The 21,539-nt window shown below is 50.8% G+C and overlaps 6 protein-coding genes across 6 annotated transcripts; 3 read left to right on the top strand and 3 right to left on the bottom strand.

The window, feature by feature from the left end:
* Positions 1-14: 14 nt before the first annotated feature.
* Positions 15-1,951, top strand: PC9H_004358 (uncharacterized protein; the record flags this gene model as incomplete). Its single annotated transcript, XM_036773942.1, has 7 exons — positions 15-249; positions 297-499; positions 546-1,203; positions 1,253-1,446; positions 1,499-1,724; positions 1,793-1,834; positions 1,899-1,951. The coding sequence occupies 7 exons, from the start codon at positions 15-17 to the stop codon at positions 1,949-1,951; spliced, it is 1,611 nt and encodes a 536-aa protein (XP_036635415.1).
* A 426-nt stretch (positions 1,952-2,377) lies between these two features.
* Positions 2,378-4,825, bottom strand: PC9H_004357 (uncharacterized protein; the record flags this gene model as incomplete). Its single annotated transcript, XM_036773941.1, has 14 exons — positions 2,378-2,458; positions 2,508-2,612; positions 2,663-2,719; positions 2,776-2,935; positions 2,989-3,121; positions 3,178-3,336; positions 3,385-3,585; positions 3,636-3,712; positions 3,768-3,900; positions 3,954-4,054; positions 4,106-4,200; positions 4,258-4,355; positions 4,410-4,559; positions 4,612-4,825. 14 exons carry the CDS (start codon positions 4,823-4,825, stop codon positions 2,378-2,380), a joined length of 1,764 nt encoding a protein of 587 aa, XP_036635414.1.
* Positions 4,826-6,201: 1,376 nt separating this feature from the next.
* PC9H_004356 (uncharacterized protein) lies at positions 6,202-7,043 on the bottom strand (the record flags this gene model as incomplete). Its single annotated transcript, XM_036773940.1, has 3 exons — positions 6,202-6,332; positions 6,394-6,930; positions 6,983-7,043. The coding sequence occupies 3 exons, from the start codon at positions 7,041-7,043 to the stop codon at positions 6,202-6,204; spliced, it is 729 nt and encodes a 242-aa protein (XP_036635413.1).
* Positions 7,044-11,019: 3,976 nt separating this feature from the next.
* On the top strand, positions 11,020-12,478 carry PC9H_004355 (uncharacterized protein; the record flags this gene model as incomplete). The annotated part of the gene is made up of 3 exons (XM_036773939.1): positions 11,020-11,133; positions 11,187-11,332; positions 11,386-12,478. The coding sequence occupies 3 exons, from the start codon at positions 11,020-11,022 to the stop codon at positions 12,476-12,478; spliced, it is 1,353 nt and encodes a 450-aa protein (XP_036635412.1).
* Positions 12,479-13,664: 1,186 nt separating this feature from the next.
* PC9H_004354 (uncharacterized protein) lies at positions 13,665-16,346 on the top strand (the record flags this gene model as incomplete). Its single annotated transcript, XM_036773938.1, has 4 exons — positions 13,665-14,063; positions 14,113-15,400; positions 15,454-15,620; positions 15,669-16,346. The coding sequence occupies 4 exons, from the start codon at positions 13,665-13,667 to the stop codon at positions 16,344-16,346; spliced, it is 2,532 nt and encodes an 843-aa protein (XP_036635411.1).
* Positions 16,347-16,953: 607 nt separating this feature from the next.
* Positions 16,954-20,057, bottom strand: PC9H_004353 (uncharacterized protein; the record flags this gene model as incomplete). The annotated part of the gene is made up of 2 exons (XM_036773937.1): positions 16,954-19,249; positions 19,300-20,057. 2 exons carry the CDS (start codon positions 20,055-20,057, stop codon positions 16,954-16,956), a joined length of 3,054 nt encoding a protein of 1,017 aa, XP_036635410.1.
* Between the last annotated feature and the right edge of the window lie 1,482 nt (positions 20,058-21,539).

The following is a 21,539-nucleotide window of genomic DNA, read 5'->3' as shown; positions in this document are numbered from 1 at the left end:
CTCTGGACCCAACCATGATCAACAACCTGCCAACCGAACTCGTTCTCAAAGTGCTCTCGCATTCTCCAATCAAGACTCTCCATTCGCTATGCCTCGTGTGCCACCAGCTGAACGACATCATCCAAGCCCATGAAGCGTCGATTTACCACAACGCCGCCACTTTTCATGGCTATGTGCCTGCGAATGCACACTACAACGAGATATACTCGTCGCGGTCGCTTGTCGGTATAGACGGATGGAAGTCATTTTGTGCGTATACTTTCTTGCTCTTGTGCGTGTTATCTGATCCTTTCAAGGCAAACGGCGTGTTCTCATTGCCCAAGGCTGGCTAGGGCGACAACCATCAACGCTTCGTCAGCATAGCAGGACTGCATCCAACTCTAAAGTCCATCGATTCAAGATCGATGAACGCAGGGGATTTATCGTGTCCACCTCCAGCCAAGGCTCACTGAATGTAACCGATCTTGCAACGGGCGACACATTGTGGGCTCTCGATAAGGTGCGATTTCATTCACTTCACCCGACTACTTAACCTGTTGTTCCAGGAACTCAACTACGTGCGCCGGTTTGCGCAATGCGACTACGGAGAGGGCTTCGTCGTGTTTGACAGGGACGATGCTTCAAAGGAAGTCTGGCGCCTTGCCAGCGAGTACAACATGTCTCCACTACCTGCGATCTCGCTACCCGATTCCCGCCAACTCGACGCCTACGCGCGATCCTGCGCCCTCTACCCAGCGTCTCGCGTGCAGTTCCGGCCGTGGCTACTCCTGCACATACCACTCGACACCCGCGCCTACCGCTTTGTCTACCCTTCCCTGCTCGTCTCTGGGCTCCACCAAGCCATCATATTCGACGTTCCCACGGGGGCGCGCGTGCAGCGGATTGACGAGCTGCAAGATGCGCCTCATCTCCGTCCGTACAGATTCGACAACATCGCGGTCCACGACGTGGACCTGGGCGCACAGCACGTGCTGGTGTGTTGTGCGCCGTCGCTCAAGGTATTCTCTCGCGCGACGGGAGACTGCATATTGCAGATCGGGTCGCACGAGATTCTGTACAGTCAGCACCGCTTCCGGTTGATACCCGAGGACGCGCAGGCCGTGCCACACACGCACCCTCACTCGGAGCTGGTGGAATGCCGCACGCAGCAGGAGATCTATACGAGCCTGCCGCGCGGACGGCAGTTTGACCAGTTCGTCGCGGGTGCGTGTTCACTTCGTATGTGTCTATAATCGCCTGACATTGGTCGCAGTGCGCGTGTCGCCGTGTGGGTTGCACGTGGCGCTCCTGCTGTCCTGCTCGCGTCTGATCGTCGTGCCCTATTTTGAAAGAATCATAGCGGGGGAGGCATGGGAGGAGGATACGTTGATCGACATCGAACTCGGGTGCATACGATACGAGTCGATAGACCTCGCATACGAACACGACAGGATCGCTGTCGCTACAGTACGTAACAGCGGTACCCTCCCTTACCCCCAGCCCTCTGATATCAATCTAGGCAGGCGGTGTATTCGTGGTGCATTTGCACCTGGATGAACGTTGGCCTTATGTCACTGTGAACCGTGTGGCACGCATGACGGATCCCGACGACCTGCAGTACGTCAGCTGCATGCAGATGACCGACACAGGGCTCTTCGTGAACTGTAAACCGTCCCCCGATCCCGAGCACGCTAGCAGGACATTTAATACCAATCTAAGCGACAAGTTTGCGAGCAATGTTCAAGGTGAGTCGTCCGACAGCCTCACCTCGTAGATGCTCCGCACCGATTCATTGTGCGTTATTTATTCGCAGCGCTGAGGGACCGCGATCGGCTTGTAGTAGCCCCTCCCCACGGTAAGTGCTCAGCGACGATGCTTCGCAGCTGATTATGCCTTAACTTGGAGTTTGGACTTTGTAGAAGCCATTGCGGCGGTGTCGGCGATATATGACCTCAATGTCGTACCGGTGTAGATCTGGATTCTGGAATCTGTCAGTTGATAATTGATAATTGAAGCGAGTTTCGTTTAGAAGGAGTGCACCTCGAGTAAGTTATGTGAGGGCCGGGGGGCGTTATCGACGGCAAATTCTCTCTCAATGGGGTTGGGATAGGTGCCTTCGCGGGTAAGGACGACGTCAGTACGGCGTTGTTGTCAATTGTGCGGAATTTTCGGATCGCTCCTTGGGGAGTTCAATGGTAACATCAACGATACTCCAAGACTCTAAGTTGCTGATGGTCTTGCTGACACGCGCTGTAGATGTTCTGCAAACTGGCATTGTCGTTGTTTGTAATCCTCGTCGAATTCAGGAATTGGGACAACGCACGAATTCAGGACATCAAGATGGAATTATGGGGGAATTACAAACTACATAAAAGGAACAAGTACAATGTCCTCTCTGTCACTTCCATGAACTGCTGACCGTCTGCGTCCCAGAAGCCCCCACAGTCAGCTGGCGATTCGGGTCGGATTCCCAAACGACCTGAACAATGGTTAAAAACCAGCAGTTTAATTGTAGGCCAGGAACATACGCCACCGTCTGTCTCTTTCCTGATAAACTTGTAGGTGAACGATGTGCCAGCGGGAATGTTCACCGTTACTCTCCACACCGGGTAGGTAGCGGCGGACAGCAAGATCTAGTTGATCCTAGTTAAGTCAGCTTATTGAAATGAGGAGTCTTGCTCACAGCTGCTTCCGGCACCCATACCCCGAGCTGCGGGATAGAGCCGACTAGGTATATATTCTGTCGAAGGGTTAGATCTAATATTGTCAAATTTCCTGGGAAATCATGGTACATACCTCTCCCAGCGTGGTCGTGGCAGTTTCCTCGAATGTGACGGCGACCGTATCAGATCCACCGTTCCCGTTCCCTGACCCCGTTCCCGTTGCACCCGTATGAATGGCAATGGCGCTCCGGGCGGGGACAGTAGCACTGAAGGAGCCCCCAGCGACCGTGATTCTAGCGGAGCGTCAGCGTCTTATACGTTGGCGATGAAGTTGTGTACGCCTCACGATAATCCCGAACACGTCCCTGCATTAGCACTCCCACTGATGACATCGCAGTACGCCCCAGCGGGGAGCGACGTCGCAAACGTTGCGGTCCAGCTCGAGTCGGCGTTGTTGATGGCGACGAAACCTGCGGAACCTGTGGCGTGTGCATTCAGTCTGTCAGTGAGCCATGACTCCGTGCGGGCTGCGCACCTCTCCCGAAGGCGATCTGCTGGCTTTGTGGCGAGACCCAGTTTGTTATGCCTGCCGAGCCTACTGTGTTCCGGAAACCGACCATGCCGGAGAATGCCACCCATCGATGCTGGCAGAACCAGCCGTTCGCGCCGCCAGTCCCAGAGCACGTTCCGACACCTGCTCGCAGTCAGCAGCGGTTTACTGCAGATGAAAGAGATAAGCCACCTCCATTGGGTGCGCCCGCATCGGTATTGGTGAACCCGGAGTAACTCGAGAGGATCGTCGGTGTCCCATAAGGATGTGCCAGCGAGAATATCGTCGCAGTAACGTAAGTATTGGACGGCGAATTGGCATTCAGCGAAGCACCGTTCCGTTCAGTATCGTGGTTCGTGACGAAGACATTGGCTTTGCTACCAGTGACCCAGCCTAGAGAGCATAAGTATTTATCGTCCTAGGGCCGATGTGGCCTGCCGTACCTCTATTCTCTAGGTCCTGCAAATTGGCTATCCCCCCGCCAGAAAACGCATTCTTCAGCTCACTCGTGTATCGGAATCTACAAACCACTCCCGTTTAGATCGCGTCGATCGATCTGGATAGGAGCTACGTACTCTTGGACATCACCGATGTCAACGTATTCGGATGGCTGGACAGCTTCTCCGGCACCGAAGATCACTTCTTGTGTTACGTAGAAGGGACCGGTAACCCGAGAGAGGATGTTTGCGAGATCGCCTGAAGCAATATCTGTGACATATGTGAGTTCTCTTTCGTCCTAATGTATGTTAAGGGGAAGTCACGTTTAACAGCATCTAAACGGAAACCATCGACACCCAGCGAACGGAGGTCATTGGCATAGGCTGCTAGGCGACCTCTAACATACTCGGTATCTGTTGCCAGACTGGTTTGCGTGTGAGTGTGCGTGCAGTTTGACACCAGGAGGTGTGCTTACTCAGCTAGGTTCACAAGCTCACACGTCTGCACTTCGAGTCTGTTGCTGTAATTGACGATGTCGTCTCCCGGCTCAAGACCGCAGTGGTGGAAGTCCTATCCCATTCAAGATTATTCAGCCCAACGGGAAATACTCGCAAGAAGCGAACACACCTGCGTTTGATATATACCCGGGTAGTTGTAATGGGTAAAGGAAGAGCCGCCCACTCCGGTGCCAGACTCAACTCCTGCCATATGGTTGAATATTGTATCTAAAGGGTCGTAGCTCAGTACGTCGTTGGATATTAGTTGCGTGTCTCACTCACCCGTGATGACTTTGACACCAGCGGAGTGGCAGGTTGACACCATGTTGGCGAACTGGCTGCGGTTACCTCTCTTGGAATTGAGAGTGTAGGAGACCGGTTGGTAATCGGTCCACCACTGACTCCCTTGTATGTGCTCGGCAGGCGGGCTCACTAGTATGTTGTACCCTCAGTAAATGCGTGCGGACGAAAATCAACACCCGACCTTGGACGAATCCATAACCTGCTGGGCCAATGAAACTAGTGCATTCGGCGGCGACACTATCCCACGTCCACTCGAACATCTGGATGATGACCGACTTGGCCCCAGATGGTGCCCTGTCGGCGAGCGTGCCCGAGGAGGATTGCGGTGCAGATTTGGCGCATTGGACAAAAGTCCCAATGGCAAAAAGGGCTGGCGAATGCCAAGTCAAGCGCATGTGGTATACCGTGGGGGCTGAGGAGTGAATAGTGAAGGTCCAATTCCACTACATATAAGTATGCCTCGTATGCCGCTCCCCCCTGATAAAGGTGCCACCTCATCTAGACGAAAATCTCGCAGAAGCTCTATCGCTTAGCGTCTCTGACTTACTCACCCCCCCACCGGTAAATCTGTGTCGCGGGTGCGGACTATAGCTTCTAAAACGCCCGAGTCGTGACGATGGCGACGGATCAGCAAGTTTATTTTAGTCAGGTGGGCTTTCCCATACGCGCGTGTGTATGTGAATGCCGATTGGTATGTCCAGATGATGGGATCGAATGCGTTCGTGATCTACGGTTCGCATGGGCACTCTCCAACGCAGTAAAGACTTTCCCGATAGCAATATCGTGAGCACATGGACACTCTACTATGAAGGCGGCTTCTTTCTGGCGAATGATCTCATCGCGACGTCCATTCTCCGCTCAGCCTTCTCCCGTGCTGTATAGGCTCTTTCGGTCGAGAGGCGAGCATTGCCAATGAAAATTGTAGTGATCTTATGCTCAAGATTTCGCTCTCAATTTGAGACCGACCCGGGGACCTCTTGCCCAATGACCGTTGTCGCATGTAGGAACTATCGCGATTGAATAAAATCATGAACAATAGCGCGAATAAAGATGTGATAATATAAGTAATGTCTGCTGCTTTCGACGAAACTAATGTTGTTTTCCATCGAAAGTTGTTGAGTTGGGACAAGTAGGGTCTTCACAATCATCAATTTTGACTGGAGGACCTGTCGGCTCTTGCAAATGGATGCAGGTAGACTTCGGAACGCCTGTCGCCTCAAGCTGCAGGCCGATGATCATGTGTCCTGAACCGGCTCCGATGATGGTGTACATCTGCAGCAAGGCGTCATTGGCATACCGTGATATGGAAGCAATGTTTACTTACGTTAAAGAGAAGGCTATATTCGTGTGGGTTTGGATAGGTATGTGCTTTTGAGGGGGTAGTTGTGTTGTATCTATCGAGGGCCCACCTCGCTGCTTTATAGCTGTAGGCTGTGGCCAAAGTGGCCATCTTGACCATTGTTCTGGTGGGCCAAACGCCTGTTGGCTATCGTCGTGTGGATCATTTAGTGGATCGACATTTGTGGCCATCAGTCACAAGTCCACGATAAATGATGTGTGGCCGAGGGTCAGATGAGTGGCCAGCCTAATAGTTATAATACATTACATATTGCCAATCTAAATACAAATGCGGAGCGGAAATAGATATGTAGCTGCAAGGCTGTATGGCGGAAACATGAACAATGGAATACATAACACAATACCACACGAAGTCCAAATATATATACGAAGTCCGAGATCTAGAACTGAAGATACCTTACGACGACAGCGATCAGTTATTGAGAGTATTGGGATCTCTGTGGCCTGAACACCTGCGGTGTCGCTTCAAGTCATTCTTTGATGCGAATGCCATTCCGCATTCACAAGCAAAGGGGCGCTGCCCATAATGTGCGCGAACATGACCTAGAAATAATAAAATAATATGAGACATTGTATCTGCAATGGTGCAAGCAATATAACGCACGATCACGGTTAGGCTTGGAGGTAAATCTGGAGCCACACACGCCGCAAATGTGCTTCGGGTGATGGAGGCGGCGTTTGGCAGCTGCGCGTTTGGTTGCAGCGGTCGCGATTTGCGGGCGTATGATGCTGTGGTCACTGGGGGGAATATGTTCAAGCTCGGGTACGCCACGATCCTCTCGAACGAATGAGGATGCTTGCTGCCACGGGAAAGTGTCCCACGCAAGAGGGGAAAGCGCGGTTGATGGTAAACCGGAATTAACGAGTGGCGGCGATGAAGCGCGCCATTCATTTACAGGAGGCTGGGTGACTGAGGAGAGGGACGCATGGTAGGGAGTTGTGGAGTAGTCATATACTGTTTGGAAGACAGGGTTGCAAGAGAAAATCGAGGGAAGAGACGCGTTGAATGCAGTAAAAACAGGTGGTGTTTCCAGAACGCCAAATGAAAGGGGGTAAGGATTGAAGTTATCAAAGCTGGGAGAGGGATGTGACGCGTAGGGCCAATTCGTTGTCCAGTGTTGAGAAGGCTCGTCGTATCGTCCTGTAAAATCGTAAGTGAATTCATCTTGGAAAGAGCGGGTGTGGATGTATACCTAGCTCACGGTGACCTTCGCTCTCTGAGCCATTGCATGGGATAAAGCTTGCGCCATTCATTGGTCCCCGTAGGCATACGGAAAGAAAGGAAGCGAAGATGTTCCTCTGGCTCTGGCGGCATATATAGTGGTACAGACAGATAGATGAAGACCGATCGTAACAGCCTTGCCGAGGCTGTATAGCATGCAATTCCGAGCAACCACCAGAGAAAATCACTATTTGGCTTGAACCGCAGGTGATTCGCGGTCCCAGAATACATACCGCTCCCGTTTGAGTTGGCTAAGAGGTATACACTCCGCGAAGCTGAACGTCAAGTGCGTCAAAAGCTGCCATTTTGAATAGGGCGTGGCAATATTGCAATGGAATGTTGTCTACGCGTGGCTCGGAACGAGGAGAACGCCAGGCATCCTGCGTGCTTTCTTCTAGAGGTCAGACAAGTGAGGTAGGCAATATCGTCCATTAAATGAATACAAATGATTAATACGGTTGAAAATGCTATACAGTCGTCAAAACCCCAGAGCTTAAGCTGATGTTAAGGGCTGGAAGAGGTTAAACCAACATACCGAATGCTGCATCCACGTTGGAAGCCCGAGGATGCCTGACGCCGCAGTATACATAGCACGCGATGGTCTGCAACAAGCCAGTACTATCCCAGGCCACTGATTAGCCTTGAAAACGCTGCCTCTGCGAACCACGCGCCCTGGACTGAGAATCAGCCTTTGGGTTTACAAAGTGGCCGAGGAGACGACGATTTTTCGCGATGTAAGAATGAAAGATGTGGTCTCCCATCGCGCCGAGCCAGGAGCCCCACGTCTAATACGAGAGAACAATTCGGCGTAGAAAGCGCGGGCTCATCTACAAAGTCATGTCTGGGAGGTCAAGTATGAAATTACACAATAAAACTCACTAGAATGATAGCTATGGTATCATTTTCATACGCGAAGGAAATAAATTTGCAACTTAAGTATGTATCCCAGGCTGTTTCGCAATGCAATCTTCAGCACCGCTGATGTTGTGGGAGTAGATGGAGGGTGACTAGATCCGGTCCACAGCGTGAGGCATGAAATGTGAACGCTCGGAGATAGAATGGGAAAACCAGAAGCCTTAGTTAACAGCATTTTTGAGCACTGCAGTATCGAGAGGCAGTGAAGGTTCTAGGCGGGGTACACGCTGTTGCAGAGAGGTCGTAGGGCGCCTAGCCCACTACTGTACGTTTGAGTGCGCAGCAGGGTACCTAAATTTCGCTGCTTAGATACCTTAAGAGTGGTGTAGTGCAAGACACATATGGACTGTTTACCTTCTAGTTGTGCTTTGGTTGTGCTCGTCGTGAAGTCGGCGACCGTCTCTTCTAAATCCATTGGCGCTTTTGATGGAATCCCATGTGTCGCGAACTTGAAGGATGCTGGTCTTCAACGAGAACTGAAGTTATCTGGCTGGGAATCTTGAAGCGTGAGCGTGATGTTCGAACGCCAAAGCCGTGGTAACGCCGCTCTCTCAGCAGACTCGCATCGTATCACGAGGCCCGGCGCCTAAAGTGTCCTTGTCTCAAATCGCTGCGATCGCCACATAATGACATAGCCCAAATTTCTTAAGCCTGTATCCAGTTTCTGGCAGTCGCGGACGCTTCGCGGACTCGCCCTCTTGGTCACGGTCACCTGACTCCACGAAATGCAACTCAACGTTAGTCGCCACAATGATATCCTTCTTTCCTTTGGTTGTGACAACTTGGGAACTTGATTCAGTCCGTCAACGAAGAAACCATCTAATGGACCACGGCTATACTCAACATGCTCGGAGAACCACGGTCTGTATACTCCACGGAACCACGCCGACCAGCGAACAATCCAGTTTGGACAAAACTCGAGTTGAATCCCGGGACAATGAGCTTCCAGAGTACCACGTTCCACTGAAGCATCGCATCGGCACCCACCATGAATTTGTAAGCAGGTGTAGTTCTTGTATACTGCGCTAACGTGTGTCTAGATAACCTTCTGCGATGGCACAGCTCCTGGGAATGCATGGATGGAAACATCGAATACTATTCGCGCGGCTAGCTCAGGCGTTAAACTATTTCCAACATCTCGCACCGTGTGTCGGACACAGCGTGCAGGATAACATATTGTTGCTAACATTACATATCCAATATGTGGAGTAAATGTGCAATAATCCTTCAATATAGAGTCGTGTAATATGTGATAAATATTTACTCACAATGAGAGGTTTAAGTCAGTTGAGGATAATACTGCCGTTGCTATCTCATACTCATTACATATTGGTCACACTCGAGATAACTGGGTATGACATGCTTAACTGAGATATTCTTCAGATAGCAATCAAAATAATACCGCAGATAATATCTGAGCCTGCACCCAGTGGGAGCGTCGCTGGCGATCTGCGAACATTTCAAACAGCACGCGATCCAGTCTCTGGTCTTGCTGACGCAATGGAAGGTATGAACCAAAAGCCTAACCCCGTACGAATAATTAGTACCATGCAGCTCACCAGAAAGTCCACGACGTGTTGAAATGCTCCACGGCGACATTAGCCCAGAGAACATTCTGACATTCTGATAAACGATGGAGACACGCGACATCCGCATGCGTTCGAGATACCTGCCATCAAAACAATTATAGACGTACTTTGCAAACATCTCGCAGCTCTCTACCGCTTTCATCAAGAAAGTCCGAGCCCGGTCGATCCGCCTTCTGAATGGAATGAACATCTTGCCACAATCACCCCTCCTCCTAATGTTGTGAATGCCCTTAGATATTGTACACGCAGATTTCATAAAGATTGTCTACAGTCGATGACTAAAACAGACTGGTTTTATTCACTTCTCCGTGGATCTATACCTCAGATCCCCGATCGAGCGGCTCACGAAACGGACTGGGTCGACAATACCATCCTGTAATTGCGGGACATTGTCCAAAAGTAACGGTGAGAGTTGAGTATACTAACGACAAGTAGAGCCACCATGGTGACCTAAGTGGTTTTAGCGCCCTCCGTACATCACATTCTTCGTTTGGCCGCCTTCTATTTGCGTTGGGTAAGGCCCTTCCATATATATAGCATCTCCAGTATATCTGAAAACTTCCAACTCGTTTCCTGAATCAATCCCGCAACGCATTTATTCCACACCCCTACGCTCACAGGGACATTAAAGGGATTATAGGAGTCACCAGCGCTTTCAAAGTCCGACCCAACTACTCGTCGTCAACGTGTCAAATTTTCAACACTCCCTCTTGTACTCAGTTCTGAAAATTTCATGACTGTTAACTCAGTACTCATTACCCATTACCCATGTCCATGTTGAAATTAATGCCTTCAAAACTTGCGGTCGTCCTACAGCTTGCAGAAATACGGGTAGGTCTATGACGCTTCAACAAAGGGATGCGCTACTCCGAGCAGTGAGTTGTCCCATCGCACTCCCTCATTGCCGACATCCTGATAAATGCCCACAGACAGTCGACTTCAAGCATACTCTCGATCATGCGAAGCAGCGAGTGCAGTCCCCAACTGGCGGAGAGCTTGTGGTCAAGGATCAGGGCGCGGTCATTGGAATGCCAGAACAAATACGGATCCACACAAGGTGAGCCTCGATTTTCTTATTTACTACACTGTTTTATCGGCGCTTGCATGAGACCACAACTGTTCGAGCTCTCAGATCTCAATGATCAGGGAGACCTCTCATACATCGACCGCAGATGTGCAAACAAATTGAACTCTGTGGCTTCTACTTCCTCTCAGAGCTAAGCAAGTCCCTTGGAAGTACTCTGCCTGAAATAAGTTCGATTCCTGCGATCTCTCAAACCCAGCAACCGAAAGAAATGACATCGCGGGCACGCCGCAACTCGATTAGCGCTGATAACGATTACATAACCGATTTGTTGAACGTTAACGTTGAACTCCTGTCTGCCGCCGTTCTGCGCTTCCTTACCTTTCAACTCTTCGTTTGAACGCCGGCGTTCTTCCAATCTTCACTGCCTTGACGGCATTTTACTGGAGCAGGGCTTCACTTCTTCTAATGAACACTACGATGTTTGCTGCGCAACTTCTTATCCTCATGGTCGCATACGCTCATGCATCAGACTCGACGCATACACTAGAATGGTCAAGCCCCGTGGCAGGGACCAATTTCTCTTCAGGCGATGTAATCAAAGGTAGATGGATCGCCTCCCCCGCTGTCGTATCGCCTTCTTTTAGATTATGCGCCTACGCGGGCGATTCGAGGATCAAAAGCGAGAGAGTGGCAGTGAAAGTGCGGGCAATAATGATGGCCTCGGGAGCTGCGGAGCGGCTATCTGGCCTGCTGTCAAAGGCGATGACGATCGCGTGTCTACGGTATCAATGTACGCTCCTCAACATGTTCGTGTTTGGTTGGTGCTCACTTGTTTGATTATAGGATTGCACCGACCGTAGCCACCGATTTAGAATATTTTATTCGTATGGAGGATAACTTCAGCAACGTCTACATCTCACCTGTATTCGCTCTATCTCCCAAGCTTCACAACGCCTCTAGCAATAAATCCAGCGAGAGCGAGGCAGCCACGAACGGAGCGGTGAATAATACTGCCCTTCCACCGCTGGCGGTGCCTACCTCGGCGCCCGCGCCTCCCGTCGTTCCTCCTCCGGTAGACAATCCACAATATCCTATCAGTGCGCCTAATCTCGGCTCCAACCCACCCCCGTCGAGTGATGCTTCTCCCCTGCCCCCGTTATCGAAGCCTGCAGCTACCGCACCCGCGCCAATAACTCCCGCTCGTCCCGCTGCGGCGCCGTATGGGCCTACTGCGCTTGGTACCCCCAGCTTTCTCGCAGCCCATTCTACCCCGCCTGTTGCTGCCATCGCCGTCCCTGCTTCCATCGCGGGCGCAATCATTCTTTTGGCCACCGTCCTCTCTCTAGATCGATATATGAAGCAGCGTCGTCTGCGAACGAGTGAAAAAGAGGCCCTTTCGTCCAAATCGCTCGCTACAGAGAAACTGAAAGCCGACGACGAGGAGAGAAAGTATTACCATGATCGCTTTGCTCCGCCGCCATTGTACATGCCTACTGTCGAGTACACCCAAGTCCCACGGAGGATGACAAGACAGGCATTTGCTGCTCGTATACAAGGCGGTAATCCGAACTACGGCTACGCGTATCCGGGAAACCGCTATGTAGGTCCTAGGCATTCACCGTCCAACGCATCCTCTTTGTACTCTGCAGCTTCGGTGCGCACGCCTTCCCCCCATTCCCCGCATTTCTCTCTGCCGCCCATGCGTACTATGCCATCCCCGCCATCACTCCCTCTTCCGTACACGTATACGTACGAAAGGCAGGAGGAGCCGGTCCCCGTAACGCAATCCATTCTCGCAGATTATCTCCTCCCACCTTCGGCACAACCGCAGCAACCTGAAAGGCTGATACCGATGCCCCAGCGAGCGTATGTGAGGAGGGTTGATGAACTGCCGCCGTTGAGTGATAATCCGTACGTACGCAGCTCGGGGCCCTGAGAGGGGGGGAAGAACACCCGAACAATTAAATGAGGCCGCGCTATGCACACATTTCTATCTAATGATATATCTTAGTGTATAAAATAACTTTGATTTACACTCATTTCTCAACGATTTGGCTCATCTGCCAGGGCGTTTAATATGTATGACCACCACCACTCCGCGTGCTCACATGTTCCGCTGGCGTGCTTTGGGTGCCTCTACGACTGGAATTAGCCCTACGGCAGACGGCTTTGTATTGGACACTCACCCAGGCCGGGAATTAGGCTTCGTTTGTCACAGCCTGGTCAGTATGACTTACGTATCTTCGTATTCTAGCAATCACTTACGAAGTGTGTGTCATAGAGCCGGGGACCTCCATGCCAAAGGATTGGTTAGTACAGGGTTTTGCATATTAGATTGAACACGGTGATTTTTCCTATTGTTTGATTTCTAGTGGAATTGTCAGGTAGTGTAGCTCAAATTGTTGTCGGAGGGATGGCAGAAAATGTCAGCACGGTGAGGAGCAGGTGAGGGGCGGTGTATAGGAGTGGAACTGAGAACTAATGTCAGGTTGGCACCCTGTTCGAACTCGGATACATGGTATCTCGTAGGTATATCATAGTTCCGTTTACTTCTTGTTTCGGTCCGTGCCAGCGGCGGCCTCGTTGTTTGTTCTGATTCATACATGCACATTATGCATGTTTAGTTACATCTACTACAGTATATATATAGTACCTAGCTAGCTTTCTTATACACCAAGAAGAAAGTTCCCCCCCAGTTGCGTTGCGAAAGCGAGTCCAAGCAGTTGCACGCGGCACTGCTTGACACCATTCCCAGTCCTCGCATTCACGACGCGAATATCCCTTCGCGCCTACACTAAGTCACAGAGTTTGGCAGGCCTGTGTGAACCAAAGAAATGGAAAGTCTGGAGTGTTCAAAATACTTCGACAACAGCTGTATAACGTACACCGAGCCGCACACAAGTAACGATTCTCCTACATATATTTTCAACGGAGTTTAGACTCCTTTTCACTACCTACCATAATAGGCATCATACGCATCACATGACACAACTTGGTTTATCCGCTGCCACCATCCTTGCACTTTCCATTGTTCTAACAGCCACACTGTGAAAGGTGGGAACGCGAGCAGATAAATGTGTGGCATTATTCCTCTGCTCCTTCCTACGAACGAAACGCTCACCATGTCAGAAAATCCAGAATCTCGAACCCAACGCTCGGAAGCCCGACCTGCTGTCGTTCCTCAACGCGTTCAGAATCCCGCAGTTGCACCGATAATACCACCACTCGAGTACCCTTCTGACCTCAACTACACCCCGATTGTATTTGGAATGGCACCCCATCATCATTGGTCGATGAAGCACGTCGAGCTGAACACGCTTCGGCGAAATGTCGTCGACGAAACGCAGGGTCACTACATTGTCTCGATGGACCCCAATGATTTCTTGCATGAGTTCTTACCTTGGAACAACTTCAAAACTCGTGTCTTCAGAGCCTTCAAAGCTCAGAAGCCCTCGGCCGAACGGATCAATCACCTTATAGCGATGGGCGCAAAGACCGAAAGGGAAATGTATGGGTGTTTCGTGAGTATTCTTGCGTTTCTGTATGACGGTTGGTTCAAATTTTCTTTAGAACAATGCATTCTCCGGTTGGCCCGACGCGCTTGGTGCCAAGTGTCGCAATATCAACTTCCATGACACCCATAACTATCGCGACTCGTTCAGTGGCCTTGGACCTGACTGCGTGATTGACGACCAGGAGATTGTTCGACGACGGAAGAAACTGAAGGTTGACTTCGCCAACTTGCTCAGCTTCGTCGAATTCAAAGTAAGCGAGCTGATGGACGCATTCATCGATGTTGATGGCGAAGAGTACAGTGGCAAGCAGGCAGATTCACACGATGCCGACGAAGAGGCAGGTGGCGACGAGGTAGAAGAGGAGGACGATAATTTAGGCGACATCCCAGATGCCTACACTGCCGAAGACGAGCCCTGTGGGAAATACAATCCTGAGGAACCCGAGACCGACCTGGGTCTCGAGGATGATGCAGCACTAGCCCCGTCCAAAGCTCATCCGTCTGAAAACGACAGCATCGCAGGAGCAGACACGAGGGGTCAGATTGCCAGTTACGCGGGCGTCGCCATGGCCATGCAGTTCCGGTCCCACTTATTCAGTGTCCTTATATGCGGACGATATGCACGCTTCATCCGCTGGGACCGCTCCTGTGCCATTGTATCTCGCCGCTTCGACTACACCGTATATCCCGAGATTCTATTCGAGTTCTACCACCGCTTCGCACAGCTCACGAAATATAAACGAGGGCTGCTACCGAATTTCAAAACACTACGCAAGGAGGACGGCGAGACTGCGCTCAAAGCATTCGAACGGTTTGCTAAAGAGACCTTTGAGGGCCAGGACATTGAAGAATACAAGCTACAAGCGCAGCTTCGTACTCGTTCCATGCTGCGTATGGAGTATAAGGGCGAACGTTACGCCGTACCAACACCTAGTTTCGATGGCGGCATGTACTCCCCCTTTGGGCGCCTGACTCGGAATCGTCCCGTGGTGCGCCTTTTGGCGCAGGAAGAAAAATGCGAAGTTCTGTATTTCAAGGAGTATTGGCGCGAGCACTCTGACTTTACCGAACCAGAGTCTCGAGTATATGAACTCATCTCGAAGGACGCCAATCTAAGCAACAACCCTCATTTCGCCACAATGCGCGCTGGCGGAGATATCGAGATAGAGGGCCAGCCGGTCAATACCATTGGCCACGAGTACGCAGATTCGCCGTGGGTCGTCGGCGAGATGCGAGTACGGAAGCTCACGGCCCATTTCATCATCCTCAGTACCATCGGTCGGGATCTAAGAACGTTTCGGTCAGCACGCGACCTTGTCTCATGTATCGCCGACGCGATGGAAGGTATGTTTCCGCACGTTTCCGACACCTTCATTCCAATACTAACTCTTTGTTAGCTCACCAACTCGCATACGACGTGCTAAATATCCTCCATCGAGATATCAGTGCAGGCAACATACTGATGTCTACGCAAAAGCCTCCTCGTGGTATCCTCATCGATTGGGACCACTGTATCTTCATGGATAAATTGACGAAAGACAGAGAAACAAGAGTGAAGCGAACCGTAAGAATCTCTTGATTTTATATATGACTTGCTCACTGGTTATGGTAGGGTACATGGCAGTTCATGTCGGCCCACTTGGCAGCGAATCCAAAGACGGCACCCCACAGCCTCGTCGACGACCGCGAATCCGCTCTCCATGTTCTGATGTACCTCGCCATCAAATATCTCCGCCACAACAAGGGCGATCACTACTGCATGCGAGATCTGCTTTCCATGTTCGATGATTTCATAGAAAAACCAGGAAACCCACACAAACAAGCAACTACACAAAAATCGAATGTTATCAAGCTCAAGGGTCCAGATATCGTGTTTGATCTCAAGCCGATTAATCAGCTCATCAAGAAACTGTGCACCAATTTCGCAGCTCGCTATGAAAATCCGGAAAACGATTCCGATTCCGAAGATGAAGATGCCGGGCAGTTGAAGAGAACTCGATCGAATCGGCTTTCCAACTTAAAAAAGAAAGACTGGCTCTATTCTGAATTTCGCAAGTTCGCGGCTAAGCTACCTGAACCTCAGGGCAACGAAACGGACCACGTCCATAACTCGAAGCATATCCAAGATGTTCGTCAGGGCCAGGGAAAGCGAGGGCGAGAGGATGATCTATGTGATGGAACTGATGGGTCCAAACTGGCCAAACCCTACGATATCCTGGCATTTATGGTCAACGCTAAGCATGAAGCATCTGCCCCCCCAGATCGCAAGAGGCAGTGCACCGGCAAGTAATGGGCGCGATTTGTTTACTGTATTATACACACTGTATACTCCTGTCATGCTTTATACCCTTTGCATATCATTAATGAATGCCGATTCACGTCTCCCAGAGAATTTGGACCGCGAGCCGGCATGCCAACTTGAGCATCATGATTGATATTTCGCCATTTTGGAGTAGACGTTCATCATCTCCTCCAGCGAACATACACTCCGAGAACATCCCAACTACATAGCACGGTAGACACCGACATTATCGTCAGTCTCTTGTTCGAGACTACATCGTCGGGCTGGTCACGAGGCTACTCATAAAGCCAGTATGCCAACAAGAAAGCATTGGTATACTGTGATAATATACTGTGATACAGCTCCTAATACAGCTCCTTGTACAATGGCAGATATTGCTCCCGCATGAATGAGACGGTTACCAACAATGCATGGATCCCAGATAGTGATTAGAAGCTATACGAAGTATGAGTTATATTTTATAGCTCGCGAGAAACAATCCAAGCGTGTCGAGTCCATCGGACAAGGTTGAGACAAGGCAGGCGACAACGGGCTCGACGATGGAAGACTATTTCTGCGTCTGCTCGTACAACGAGCATCCCGCGATTAGTGGAGATTAATCTGTATATCTCTTGATTATTTGGTCGGCACGTTCATCAGCGAAAATACAGTGCCCGCATTTAGTGACAGCCCGACTTTCTCGATGCGAAGAGACCATCACCATCCCTACGGAGCAGTTCTGTACTCTCATCCGCTCGCAAGCACAGAGACAACACTCTCGTGTGCTCACGATATAGACCCTCAATCTCAGTGATGCAGCAAGAATGATCAGAGGGTCGGCGGGACCCTCAGAATCTTCACTGCCTGACTCACTGCATCTGACAATGCACATGTGCCCGGCCTCGAGTGCGCCGTCACGCTCTGTGAGTCTTGAAGTGGCAAATTTCTGGTACTCGTCATACTGTTTGCGAACCGCGGAGTCATCAGGCGAATCGAGGAAAATACCCGGCGCAGGGTAATCACTCTTGTTGACGGGCAGAGGTGGACAGCAGTTCATAGGTGGGACTTGCAGTAGTATCTGATTGCTCGTCATCGAACAACACGTCATGCGGTGATATTCTGCCTTGTGTGTGCAGGGTTGTCCAACTACCACGTCAGGTCTCCACCACGTTCGGAAGAGTCGATTTTGGTATATCACGGACATCTGCGCAGAATAACCCTCGCGGTGGATCTCGTTTCCAGGTTCGCTCCCTGCGGCCTTAACTGCAGGAAATCCGTGCGCGGCGATGTCGCTGAGCTCAATCGAGACGATTGGATCGCAAGCGGCTATTGCTACTGGTAGGGAGGTATCTGGGGTATCTGGAGCATCTAGAAGCATATGCGAATGGGGGATTATCACTGGTGGTACCGCCATCATGCGAGGCATGTGCACAGCTCGAGGCGCAGGATATATCGTCGAGAGAATCTGGATTCTCAACGAACGGGATTCCGGAATGACATGGACTACATCAACTTCATCTCGTTGACTAGATGCAAGATTGTAGAGCCAGCCTCCCGATACGCATAGTGTCGCCTGACCCTGGTCTACTTCGAACTCATCGTCACTGTCATCTGTATAGTATGATGGCTCCGTTGCATAATCGGCATTGTCTTCAGCGGGAATGACAAAGCCCAGCAGCTCGGCCTCGTTATCCAGAGACCCTTTTTTGCCGAGGAAGGAATCCGGGTGAATGTGAGAGTATCGCAAATCAGTAACGAATCGTAGAAGATCGACCCCGCGCAAGAGTGTATTTAGCTTCAGCTCCATGTTAGCGAGAACATGGACAATGGCTATGCCAAGTCGCCGGTCTGGAGAGTAAGGAAAGATGCCTAGAGGTGACTCCACCTTTTCAAGAATATGTTCATCGACCCATTCTTCCGCGGCTTGGACAACTGGCTCCCAAGCATCCGCTAGCGCGTCACATCCATCTCGGCCCTTTTCGTCGTTCATCCACGCGATGTACTTCATCTGAGAATTCTCCATATGTTCGGCCGTAATCTGATTGTGCACGCTCACGCATCTACTGCAACTGCACGTAGTTGGATCGAGGATGGGAATCTGGAAAGCACCCCCTCCGTCTTCGACGTTTTCGGGAGAGGAAACGGCGCCTTCCTCTAGGTATCGTGTAATCTCGACAATATCAGGCTCGCCAGGGCAGTCTAACGCAGGGTCGATGAGAAAGGAGAAGACTTCCATGAAGGCTGGCGGCCCCTTAGGTAAAGATATAGTAGGAAGAAGAAACTCATTCGCTACATCAGAGAAGATGGCCATCAAACCACGGTCTTCTTTCGTCATGTCCCGAAACGGCTCCTCCCATTTTTCACCCCCCACATCGGTCCAGATTTCCATACCCCCAATCATGAGGTGCATTTGAATTTCATCCACTATATCCTGCAGCAGGCGTGTACGAAAATAAGCGGCCGTGGCGATGGACTGCGATATTTCATGAGAGGAAGGGAGTGCACAGCGACCACAGTATGCACTGAATAGTATGGTGCGGACGAATATATCGTGTGCCCAGTGATGGACGTGGTAGCTTCGGCAAAACCTAAGGTGGACCCATTCCTCAAGTGGGAGATCCTGGAAAGCGTCGAATATCGTCTGCGGTTCATCTACGTCCAAGGCGTCCATGTCAAACTCCGAGCCTGAGGCGACAGTGTTGGGCGATGGTGGATCCGCATTCCAGAACGCTTGGGTGTCAATTTCGAATGGAGAGAACACTTTCTTGCCCAAGCCGAAATTTCGTGTCAACCACTGTATCATGAGTAGTGATAATTTCGTTTGTGGCACCAGGACGCGATCTTGGAGTGGGCGAAGTAATACCACGGGATTCCGTTTGACGTCGAATTCATAGCGCATGGTAGCCGGTAATCTAAAGGCTGTCATTGTTTGCCCCCCAAAGTAGAAGCCCAAACCACGTACCCTTTGCCCGGCGTATCATCGTACACCCAAAGCTCATCTCTAGGCATCGCTTTGTCTTCATCATCAGCCGTGAAATCATGTCCGTAGAACGGGTTGCTTTCCTTCCCCAGAGGCAAACGGGTCTTGATCATCCTCGCGAGTTGTTCCACCACGCCCTGGACTTGATACAATCCCAGCAACGGCTCCCCATTCCCTTTGGCCCGCGATCTCAGAACGCTCATACCATTGTCAATGGCCGTAGACACCAACTGGCGGACCTTATCCAAAGGAAGCCGATGTCCAACTACCCATAACAAGAGTAGCATGATACGAGCCCGCGTTCCTTCTTCTCCTAGAGTCGATGCGCGCTTGAAGTGAGAGTTCTGCTTCAACGACTTGAAAATGCCACCAAAGGAAGGGAGAGAACTGTTGAGTTCTTGGTACCAATCGAGATCCCCAAGTATATCTGTAGGAGGCTGCATGGCAGAAAGGGCGGGGTGCACCGACAGCGCTCTGTATACGCTTAGGTGAGAATGCGTGTCCCGATCCTTCGCCTTTTCTCTTAGGTCCTGCACAACTCTCGAAGACTCCTCGACGTGGCGACGAATGCCTTCGAGATCGACTACATCCGAGGGCCGCTCAGTCGGCTCAATGTTCTGTAGACGAAGGCACTCACCAGTGACATGGTTCACGAATTGAGAACCTTTCACATTGTTGAATGTAGATTTATCGTTTGCGACGTTGGTGTAGACGGGGACGTGCGGAGCGGGGTCAGACATTCGCAGGCAAGAGATCGGAACAGCATGGGACGCACCTGGCGCTTTGGCCGCAGACGACTACCGTGGGGGCATTATTGCCTACTGTGTGAATTGGGCACGATATCGCTGCTTCGCTGATTGCGCGCCGAGGCCAAATAGAAGACAACCGCATTGAGCACCCACTGCCAACTTTGCCATTTCTACGTGTTAACCTTGCTATGCAGATGCTGCCCACGACCCTCGCCTATTACGAGACCTTCCCTTGCGAGGACCTAATCTTACTGAAACCCTTTCTATCAGTTTGGGTATGCATAAAGATGGACCTCACTAGCATTACTAGCGTCGGTTTCTCCCATGATTTCTGTGACTACATCCCCGATCCCGAACTCGATGCGCACGAACTCGATGCGCATCCTGTTGAAGACATCAGTTTTACCACCACCGTGCTCTATACTCGACACTTCGCTACCAAGCATTTCGCATTTCTAATACTGTGTCAGTGCGCACTCTAATGGTTCCTTTGTTAACCGGCAATTGACCTCTGGAGAGCGCGATGGGTCCGACGGTGTACGGCCGATGACTATGAAGTGCAGACAATGAACGATAAATTGTCAGGAAATGGAAGAGGAGGATCGTTTTATCACGCTTCCTCTGAGGATATCTCAACGCAGACAAGCAAAATGAACGAGCCCACCTCCCCCTTTCCGCTGCATCTACTGATCCATTGTCGCCATTTCTGGAAGAGAATAACGAATTCAAGTTTCTGGTAGCTAGTGGACGTTTTGGTCTGTCAGCTTCGCAACTCTCCCTCGTCCTTCTTCCGAGACTTACGAAAGGATGAGATTTGTTTCGTACCAGCGCCCTCCCTCCGTAGGTCGATGAGAGCTTCTGAATCCTGTGGTTTATGGTCAACCTGCAGTGCTATAAAGGCAGAACTAGACGTACCGTTAAACTATCGCGGAAGTCTAGTCGTTTCGAGGAAAACGGCTGAGACTATCGTATTCGACAGCGTATTCGCAAGCATCAATCTACGCTCTGCTTGGACTTCTTTCCTGGCAGCTTCTTCTTCGACTTCACGAGCCAGCATTCGCTTGATGTTATCAGGGCAATACTGGTGATACAACACTAGCACCTGTTGAACATTCGGTTTGAATATTTGAATGGTTGGGTTTTGACAAGGCAGTGGGCGCTTATATCACTCTGAACCATCAACATGGCGTCTAACTCCTCTCCTGCTCTGCCTTCGCGAATCGCGTGTCGCTGTAAACTGGGAACCAGTGAGTGACACTCTTGCTTTAACTTTGTATTGCGCACGACTCTCACACTTTACGCACACGCACATCCCACTCACTCTCACAGAACGGCTCACACTCCGCCCCTAGTACCCACAGTCAGCACCACTACCACATCCTCCTCAGCGACTCGACATCCGCACTCAGCGGGCGCCCACTGGGACCCTTGGGAAGTGTCAGGGCTCCGAAATGAAAATGACGAGGTAGAAGA

Source organism: Pleurotus ostreatus, assembly GCF_014466165.1.
Source record: "Pleurotus ostreatus strain PC9 chromosome Unknown scaffold_2, whole genome shotgun sequence".
Classification (NCBI taxonomy): domain Eukaryota; kingdom Fungi; phylum Basidiomycota; class Agaricomycetes; order Agaricales; family Pleurotaceae; genus Pleurotus; species Pleurotus ostreatus.
The sequence above is the reverse complement of the archived record's forward strand: the minus strand, read 5'-3'. Positions and strand labels throughout refer to the sequence as shown.